Below are 9,699 nucleotides of genomic sequence, written 5' to 3'. Positions count from 1 at the left end.
TGTTTTTTGGCTACAATTAAGGTTATCTTATCATCATCATCGACGTGGGACGACGCTCAGTGGGTAGGCCCGCTACAAGGTGGACCGACGATCTGCGTGAAGGTCGCGGGAAGCCGCTGGATGTGGGCAGCGCAGGATCGATCGTCGTGGAGATCCTTGGGGGAGGCCTATGCCCAGCAGTGGGCGTCATACGGCTGATGATGATGATCATCATCATCATCATCATCATTGGCCACAACGTATTGACAGGTCAGATCTTCTTCTTCTATCGCGTGGGTTGTGAGGTGGAGTACCAACCTCATCAACCCTGGTGTTAGGGTTACTATTGAGCCGCCATAGCCCCTGACATGGCTCATGTAACGATTACGTATTTACAAATCAGTAAGTAATAACCGGGACCAACGGATTAATGTGCCTTCCGAAGCACGGATGATGAGGTTGGTAATCCTCCTCACAACCCACACGATAGAAAAAGAGTAGGTATATCTACTTAAAGTACTTAGGCACAGTTAAAAAGGGAAAAATCACCGTCTTAGCTAGACCCACCATAATACCGTATTAGGACTTCAAGTGTGGCAGTTTATATAACTTATGGCTCTTTTTTTAGATTTGCAGCAGATGGCATTAACTACTTGGTCGGACAAATGGGGAGCGCTGAAGGCTCTCACCCGGTACAACATTTAAGACAACAGGCCTGAGGGTGCCCAGTTGGGCGCGAACCTCGGCTCAGGGCGTCGTCTGAGAGGATAAATATTTGAAAGAATTAATCGACCTTAGTGGGTCGATAGCGATAAGCGCTGATTGAGGGAAGTCGTCGATCACGACTTCTCACCCCTCTACTCACCCCCAATAGGTATAACGTGAGAGAATGACATATTAAAAAAAATGTTTCGTTCAAGTAGACGTGGGTTGGGTAGTCATTTATTTCCTAATCCGGTGCCGTATGCTAATTGGTGTCTGGGATCCTGAGGTCGGGGGCACAGGAGCACATCCTTATAGACGGAGCTATTAGCACGTATTAAACTACCTCTTGTTTACCACGTCTCACGAGTATATTCAACTTTATATAGCAGAGCCGCAGAGCACAAATTAGTGAGTCATTCACTCAGTCTTCATTAAGGTAGAGTATCTATGTAAAAGTATTCTGTTCACCACCTGCGCATTAGTTATATATTTGTTATTAGTCAAGCAGACGCCATAGTTCCCCATAGCCCCAGTATCCCGGTCTACTAACCCCTAACCCAATAGACCAGTTTCCTTTGTTTCCATAATCGGAAATAGAATAGTCCTACACGAACCGGGGAGTGTCTTTAGGTGTATTCACATAGAGGTTGGTGTCACACCTTTTTTTTGACGTGACTTATTGTAGATTTGCCGCAGATGGCATTAACTACTTGGCCGGACAAATGGGGAGCGCAGAGGGCTCTCTCGCGGTACAAAATTTAAGACAACAGGCCTGAAGGTGTCCAGTTGGGCGCGAACCTCGGTTCAGGGCGTCGTCTGAGAGGAAGAATATTTGAAAGAATTAATCGACCCTAGCGGGTCGATAGCGATAAGTGCTGAATAAGGGAAATTGTCGACCACGACGGCGGGGTCGGTATCGGGGTTCTGAAGTGTTTGGTGTCGCGAGCTGATTGGCCGCCTCTATGGGTAGAGTAATCGGGTCGTCTGGATCGTATATTACGTCCTTCGTGGTGTCACACCATATTTAGATTAAATTGTCTTAAGGGGTTTCACGATCTGGAGGTCCAGGTTCGATTCCCGATGGGGACATTGTCGAAATCACTTTGTGAGACTGTCCTTTGTTTGGTAAGGACTTTTCAGGCTTGAATCACCTGATTGTCCGAAAAAGTAAGATGATTCCGTGCTTCGGAGGGCACGTTAAGCCGTTGGTCCCGGCTATTAGCCGTAAAAACACCTCCACCAACCCGCAGTGGAGCAGCGTGGTGGAGTATGCTCCATACCCCCTCCGGTTGATTGAGGGGAGGCCTGTGCCCAGCAGTGGGACGTATATAGGCTGTTTATGTATGTTATGTATGTAAGGGGTTTCTATGTGTTGGCTTCGGCCCCACGCACGCCGTCCTAAGTCTGGCACTCGACACGACATGGAAACGACATTCTTACAAATAATAATAATATGCAGTAGGATAGTATATTTGAATTTTATCAGAAAATTACCATTTTGTACCGCAAATATATTAGTTGTATACACCGCAATAATATTATCACCACATGGTACACCACTGATTATTTGCGGTACTAAATTATAATTTGCTGATTAAATTCAAATGTACTTATTGCATGTTATTATTTTATTCGTACGTAGTGTATAATATGCTTTTATTTTATTCGTATTTTAACATGTGTGTTTAGAATAATAAGCAAGCATGTTCCAATTCTCTTTCTAAATGAGTGAATCTAAATGAACATGGAAATACCTGAACCTACATGGCTAGCTAGTAAAGAAAAATGCTGATCAAGTGCAAGTCACCTGGTCATCATCAGACCCTGAATGCCAGACAGCAACAACCGCTTAGAACCAGAATGCTCATCAAGACAAATCAAAGGTTTGGACTTCCAGACTCTTCCGTCATTTTAATGTCGAGATCGTATAGTATGACCTGGTCATCAGACGCTGAATACCAAGGGCCCGAGTCTTATCCTAAGCCTAAAAATGTTAGGTGATTTACGAAAACTTTTACGCTTCCCATCAAAGCCTTCACCCGTAAGATATGGCAGTAAAGTTTTATACCAAAATTTTATTGCTTTCGACGACTGCACATTTTTGTAGAAACTGAAGAATGGACACTAAAATCAGTTGGGTCAGTAAAATACACCTGTCGTTCTTAATATTTTATTTATATTAAGTTTGTACTGGTACGGTTACATTAAACTTTTAATTACAAGCTAGGTATAGCTTTTTACATCTGCCACCTTCAAACTAAAGAAATTGAGTTATCATTTTAATTTACTGACAGCATATTTACATTTTCAAAAATAGAATACTTACAATCCATTTTAAGAGGCTACTTGACAACCTAGTCAAATGAGATACTTTTTACGAAACGTCAAAATGAGAGGTTGCTTTGGAGTTTGTATGGAAATACTGTCCTGTGACGTCATCAATAAAAGCGTTCAAATGTCGTAGGTATTAAATTCATAAATAAAATTCGAAAAGTAAAATGATTATTGATTATCTTAGACTGGAATCTATTTCTAGATTGGCATTTTATAATTTGTCTTTGACCCAGACAAATACCCTACTTATTCAAACTATTTTTACAGGAACTTCAAAGCAACAGTACAAATTAAAAAACATATAAAAGAAAACACTGGCAGGCATGCAGCACACACCGCCGCCTTTCTGTGTACATTAGGTAAGTCGTAATTGTAGAACTGGCGTTGTAGTTCGTACCATTCCCAATAGTCGACTTTATCTGGAGAACGTCGTAGGATGAGGGAGAACACGCCTCGACCACCAGAGTCTGAGCAGTGATTTATGATCAGCATTTCTTGAGTCGCCTTCAAGATGCGGATCACTTCGGGGTGTCGTGGTGGATCATCAGGGTACCATACATCTGAAATGATGAGTTGATAAAATTTGTCAAGTTATTAAGTAAGTATACCTACCTACATAATTAAGTTAGTCGTTACTTTAAAATGCAATATACCTACCTACTTACTATGTTAAACAAAATCCGATGAAGTTCGAGTAACTAACATTTCATTATTTTTTAGTTCAAGTTACCTACATTTATTATATAACACAAACACATAAATAGCATATATATGTCCCACTGCTGGGAACAGGCCTCCCCTCAATCAACCGGAGGGGGTATGGAGCATACTTCACCACGCTGCTCCACTGCGGGTTGGTGGAGACATTTGTTATACTGTAGTGTAAAATACCACATGAAATAAATTCTAATTTTATCAGCAAGTACTGTCTTAAACTTGGAGATGTGGCTGCCAATTGTCTTCCAATTACTTGTGGATTTACCCGCTCCATTACGGATTGCGGGCGTGATTGTGAGATAAGATATAATAGATGGTTCTAACCTACTCCGTGTGAGATCAACTCCCTTTCCATCGGCCTCCATTGTTCAACAGTCCACAGCCCTGGCTCTGAAGGAGTATACACATACGTCTGCTCCATGCTCTGCCCGTCTTCGTCCCACACCACGCGCAGCCGTCTCTCTTCGTACATGTCTCTCTTAACTCTCTTGGGTCGCTCTCTTTTAGAAACAGCCCGTTTTCTCCTCTTCAAACGTATGTCCAACCAGGACCCGGACATAGGAGTGTTAGACCACGGGTTATTCCTACGCGACAGCCAAGATTGACCGCTGAGATTCCTGTGAGGTATCTGAAAGAAATAACATAAGTTGACATATTTAGGTCTTACTCCCACTAAATGTCATATCTTTCAAAACTCTCTACCTACGTAAACTTAGTTAATCCATTTAACAAAGCTCCGTTATAATAATATATTGTTTATATAACTAGTAAGAGAAAAAGCTCGTAGGTTGGAAAAATAACCTTTAATATAATGAGAATTTTAAAGGTCAACATACTTTTACGCATTATAATTCTCGGAGCGGTCAGCAAAATTTAACATTTAGGCATTTCACGGAATAACAACTAATTTTAATACGGCTACATCTGCCCAATCGGCCTTTATCATCACGCTAATTGATGTACCTAATCCCTTTTATTTCCTACCATCCTTTAGGCATTAAATGTTGTAAAATAAAATACAAAGCTAGGTACTCACAGACCACTGGAACAAATCATCGTTGGGCTTATCAGCATCAGTGATAAAGAGCGTCACGCAGCCAATGTCCTCTGGTCTGTTAGTCATATCCGGACTATGCTGGGCATAACCAACCCCGTACCACATTCCGTAGACATCGTCAATGTAAAAGTTATGGGACCAGCGAATGCTCGCCCCGCAAAGGCCATGGGCCACACTGACAAAGGTAAGTAACACTATAGCGGTGATCATGATTCGAGTTCGCGCGACAAAGTGCCCCAAATATAGAACAAGGCGAGTTAATTAGCGAATTGGTCTATGTATCATAGTGCAGTGATGGCGCAACTGCAGTTGACCCGGTGCAACCTGTGCAACGGAACTGCCTTTTCCAATTAAGAGAATATGGTACCGGACAGTTATTATTTATTCCTAGCGGACAATCCTTAAAGCCTAATGCTTAGAGGGTCGCGAGCGTTGCCGGCTGGTAAGCAGGACTTGGTCACCAGGTGAGCGGCCTCAGCGCTCCCCATTTGTCCGGCCAAGTATATAATGCCATCTGCGGTAAATCTACAATAACTCACGTCAAAAAATAAATAAATGATAGGACTCCTATCTAATATTGTCTTGGGTTCGAATTCCTGTTGGGATACATCACAAAAATAACTTTGTGATGTCTGTTAGGATATTAAACTAATATCCCTGCTACGGAAGGCACGTTAGACCGTTGGTACCGGTTACTACTTACTGATGTAAGAAAGTACGCACTCGGTACTTGAGCCATGTCAGGGCCTTTGGCGGCTCAATTATAACCCTCACACCAGGGTTGCTAAGCTGGTCATCCTCCTCACAACCCACACGATACAAAAACTTATAAAACGAAGTATTTCTTTAATATGTGACTTTTGGAAACTTTCAGAGATTTTCTTAGTTCATAGTAGTAAATAGAGCTAAAAAAGAGGAAATTTTTCGGTCAAGACTTCGGAAAAATATCTTGTTTCGCTCATAAAAGTTCATGACCTAACTTCTAAATTGCACCTTTTTTCTAAGGTATCTTTTTTATACGTGACTTGTTGTAGTTATGCCGCATATAGAATTAACTACTTGGCCGGACAAATGGGGAGCGCTGAGGACTCTCACCCATTAAGTAAGGCATCAAGTGGTACAGTATTGCTGATGTAAATAGGTATTATATGAATGTGTTCTTGTTTTCTTAATATCTACTGTTTCTGTGAAGTGTCATAATAATTGACTCATCTACATTTTATTGTTATAACTTTTTTCTCGCTTAATTACATGAGAAAAAAGTTGTGTTGAGAAATAAATATTCTTTAAACCTAAACCTAACCTATTAGGTATTTTTGGCACAAATAAAATAAACATTGATATAAAAATAATTTATTTTCGAAAGGCAGTCCAATAAACCATCGTAATCTACTCATACATTATAAAAATACGTTGCACGAATAATAGATACGAAAATAATCGAGTATTTGAACCGAATATTATACATAATTTGAAAAAATACGTAAGAAATTATAACAAATGGGTCGTGTAGGTACTAGGATCAAGATAAATTATTTAATTCTGATTACTTACTAAATAAAGACAGATCTGAAACTAACGAAAAACATTTTCTTTTTTCTATTTAACTTATTTATGAATTTTAATCAAGAAAAACGTACTTAATAAGTCCGACATTTTATCACGTTTTTCTATGACGTCACAGTGTGCTTTTTCATACAAATTCCGTAGTAATTTCGTGTTTAGACGTTGTGCTACCGTCGAGAGAATGCGCATTCGACAGCTGGTGATTCGATATTTTCAGGATATTTTTCTCGATGGCAGCATTTTAGTAAAAAGTAAGTGATTTGACTCCGCTGAGGTCCATGTTGCTCTATGGATTTGACTAGTTGAAAACTAGCCTAATGTCAGACTTTTCGTTTCAATAAAGATATCTCCTTATCAGGAACAGAATAATTATAGTTAGCAAGAATACACTAGGCAGATTGGCATGGGCGCCATTATTGTCGCAGACTCTTTTCAGGGCTGATGTGGAGAGGTGTTTCATTGTGAAGATGTTATGGATGGCGGCCAAGTCCTCTGGGGTCAGCTGGTTCTCATAGCGGGATAGAACCACGCTGAAGAGTTGCGAATGAGGCAGCCTCATGCAGAAGTTCAGCACCAGGTGGTTGTTGGCCACTTTCAGTACCTGGATCACGCCACCGAAGAACCGGTACATCTTGTCGACGGCTGGAAATTGACGACAATTAGAAAAATATTTCTAGGATACATTTCCCAAAAAACATTGAAATGACGCTGTCCAGATTTAACGAGATAATTACCTATTTGCTCAATGCTAGGGTATTATTAAAAATATAATAAATATTTATATGTAATGGCAGAGGTGATATAAAAATAATTGTTGTTTGATATTTGGATCAGATATATATGATACCTTTATTACTTCTGTTTATTTTAATCAGAATAATGATGGGTGGAACATGTGTTGTCATCATTTATACCCAGAAACAAAGATGAAAGATGCATACTATATTATGTCTGTCTTCCACGATATTATAAAGTTAAACGAAGGCAAATTTGTACAGCGCCATCTCTATTTTTTTGGGGAAAGCATCTTGGAAAGTCCCTCATCGACGACGCCGAGCTAATTAGTGAATGCGAAATATATTTCTTTGGTCACTTTAAAATACTTAAATAACATTTATATATAGCATAAGTACATAAAACAAAAGTAGGTAAGTATGCCATTTATGATAAAGTATTCCTTGTAATCATTAATTATACAAATTATCAATAAACTTAAACATTTTCCCACTTTGCAATTATTATTGAGAATTTAAATGAAGGGAAATGATAAGGAATTACTAGTATTTCCTATAAGCAACTACCGGGTAATATGATTATTTAATAACAAAAATTATTATTATGATTATTTATGATTTTTATTTACTCTAACTTCTTAAAATATAAAGTTTGTAAATGGTAGAAATAGTTTACTTTGTATTTACTTACAACTATATTAAAAATATACAATAACATATGAAGACGTAACATAAGAAGAAAAACGTCTACAAAACCTGGTAAAAGTTAAATGTATAATAAAACTTGCCATGATCACTCAAAAAAAATGAAAAAAAAAACACTTACAGCCATTAGGCACGTCCGTAGGCCAGAATCCTTTATGAGAAGTGTTGACCTTGATGTGGTAGTCATCCTGCCAGAGTCCCTCGTGCCACTCCAGCACGAAGTGACGGATCCTGTACGGCTCCGGCAGACCGAACCCGCGGTTGGCGTACGGGCTGGTCGTCATCATGTAGGACGGGCTATTATAGTTGTTGTAGTTCAAGAGAGACCGGTCACCATAACCATACGGGGTCGGAGGTGTAGGCTGAAAAATAACATTATTCAGGAAAAAAGCAGAGGCCCATTTACCAAAAACAATATCAAAACAGGATTAAAAACTTTCAAACAAAATTTCAAAGTAATTCCGTATTCGTAAAGAAGAATTTAACTTTGATAGGGCGAAAACGAAACCAAACGAAACTTACTAAGTTCCGGTTTATCAAGCCACCGTTTACGTAATCCTCAAATTTTCTTATTTGAATTATGGGACAGTATGGATTGAACTCGGTTTTAACTTCAGGACTTGTGTGGAATATGTATTCATGGATGTACCACATTCCAAGTAAGGCTTCTTCGTCGAAATCATTAGTAGGATGTAAGTTAGAACAGTATTTTTCGTCCATGGCGTAACTCAATGTCACAAGTAACGTGAGAAATATTATTTGAGTCATAGTGAAAAATAATTTAGGAGTTAATCTAATTTGTGTATCACGCGACGTCGCCGGGCTAATTAATGAGTAGTGAGCTCATAAGTACACCTTGTTACGAGCTACTGACACGTAACAACTATCTTGAACCTTTAATTAATCCGACCCTCCATCCTGTTGATACGTACGGGAAACACCGGTTGTCACTCTCACTTTATTGCATCTCTATGTTTTATCATAGTTTTAATATGGTTAAACTCTCATATTATTTGGGATTTAACTCGCAGTGGTATAGATTGCACAATGTTTATATATACAATTACGCTTTGATAGGAAATAATGCCAATGTTATCGTAACACGACCTTATGGCATGATTTATATGGAAAATACAGATGCAAATTGCAAACAGGAATGTACTTACTTAACTATGATTTATATAATTTACCTATCCGATAAGTTAAAAATAAATACAAAGTTATAAACAAGTGAACAAACCTCATGATAGAGCTCCTTAATATCGATGTAGAAGCACTCTCTTGTTCTTTCAATCTTGTATTCACCTTTTGAATGTGGGATCTTCTCCACCCCGTACCAGACGCCCGTAATTTGCTCCAGGTCGATTTCACCAAAATACGGCGACAGATCATCACAATACTTGTGATTTTCAAAATAATAACTATTTTGTGAGTAACATTTCACAAGCCCTAAGCTAGCTAAAATTAGAATAACTCGGTATCCCATATTTGGATTAACCGGCAAGATAACCCGGATAATAACGGATAAAAGTTTCGGATAAAGTGAACCGGCGGTACTAGGCGACCATACGCGCGAGGAGGTGTTGTGCGGATTAACCGGAGGGATAGAGTGGAAGCGCACTCCCCGGCGTCGGCACGTGGGCGTGATCGCAATGAGTACGTACCCAATTGACGCTGCCTCACTGCGATGCCACGCTGCTGGTAATTTACTCGTTACGCGAGAATACTTCCTTAATAAACTTTATCAACGATTTGACAGACCCCCGTTGCGTATCACGTCGTATTATCATGGTCAATATTTATAAAAAAATGCATAGTTTCACACATGTACGTGCTGACTACGCTCTGCGTCGTCGTAGACGTTTTTCGCATTGCTCCTTTTTCCAGTTTAAGATTCCAATG

The 9,699-nt window shown here is 39.4% G+C and overlaps 2 protein-coding genes across 3 annotated transcripts; both read right to left on the bottom strand.

The window, feature by feature from the left end:
- Positions 1-2,840: 2,840 nt before the first annotated feature.
- Positions 2,841-5,240, bottom strand: LOC126381898 (uncharacterized). Its single transcript, XM_050031461.1, has 3 exons — positions 4,772-5,240; positions 4,060-4,363; positions 2,841-3,578 (listed from the first exon to the last, which is right to left on the bottom strand). Exons 1-3 carry the CDS (start codon positions 5,000-5,002, stop codon positions 3,280-3,282), a joined length of 834 nt encoding a protein of 277 aa, XP_049887418.1. The 5' UTR covers positions 5,003-5,240; the 3' UTR covers positions 2,841-3,279.
- Positions 5,241-6,129: 889 nt separating this feature from the next.
- Positions 6,130-9,454, bottom strand: LOC126381903 (uncharacterized). Of its 2 annotated transcripts, none has more exons than XM_050031467.1 (3): positions 9,038-9,454; positions 7,919-8,159; positions 6,130-7,000 (listed from the first exon to the last, which is right to left on the bottom strand). In XM_050031467.1, the coding sequence occupies exons 1-3, from the start codon at positions 9,281-9,283 to the stop codon at positions 6,693-6,695; spliced, it is 795 nt and encodes a 264-aa protein (XP_049887424.1). In that variant the 5' UTR covers positions 9,284-9,454; the 3' UTR covers positions 6,130-6,692. The 2 variants fall into 2 exon arrangements, with proteins under 2 accessions (XP_049887424.1, XP_049887425.1); XM_050031468.1 differs by lacking the exon at positions 9,038-9,454 and adding an exon at positions 8,320-8,662.
- Positions 9,455-9,699: the final 245 nt, after the last annotated feature.

The sequence above is a fragment of the Pectinophora gossypiella genome, chromosome 3 (assembly GCF_024362695.1).
Source record: "Pectinophora gossypiella chromosome 3, ilPecGoss1.1, whole genome shotgun sequence".
Classification (NCBI taxonomy): Eukaryota; Metazoa; Arthropoda; class Insecta; order Lepidoptera; family Gelechiidae; genus Pectinophora; species Pectinophora gossypiella.
The sequence above is the reverse complement of the archived record's forward strand: the minus strand, read 5'-3'. Positions and strand labels throughout refer to the sequence as shown.

Bases quoted from the DNA above. Each gene is read 5' to 3' on its own strand.
- LOC126381903 (XM_050031467.1), bottom strand. From the start codon at position 9,283: ATGGGATACCGAGTTATTCTAATTTTAGCTAGCTTAGGGCTTGTGAAA. The intron at 8,160-9,037 runs GTTTGTTCACTT...GTTATTTTTCAG, and splicing joins TTAAGGAGCTCTATCATGAG to CCTACACCTCCGACCCCGTA. The intron at 7,001-7,918 runs GTAAGTGTTTTT...GTCAATTTCCAG, and splicing joins TACGGACGTGCCTAATGGCT to CCGTCGACAAGATGTACCGG.
- LOC126381898 (XM_050031461.1), bottom strand. From the start codon at position 5,002: ATGATCACCGCTATAGTGTTACTTACCTTTGTCAGTGTGGCCCATGGC. The intron at 4,364-4,771 runs GTGAGTACCTAG...TATTTCTTTCAG, and splicing joins ATGATTTGTTCCAGTGGTCT to ATACCTCACAGGAATCTCAG. The intron at 3,579-4,059 runs GTTAGAACCATC...TCATCATTTCAG, and splicing joins GTTGATCTCACACGGAGTAG to ATGTATGGTACCCTGATGAT.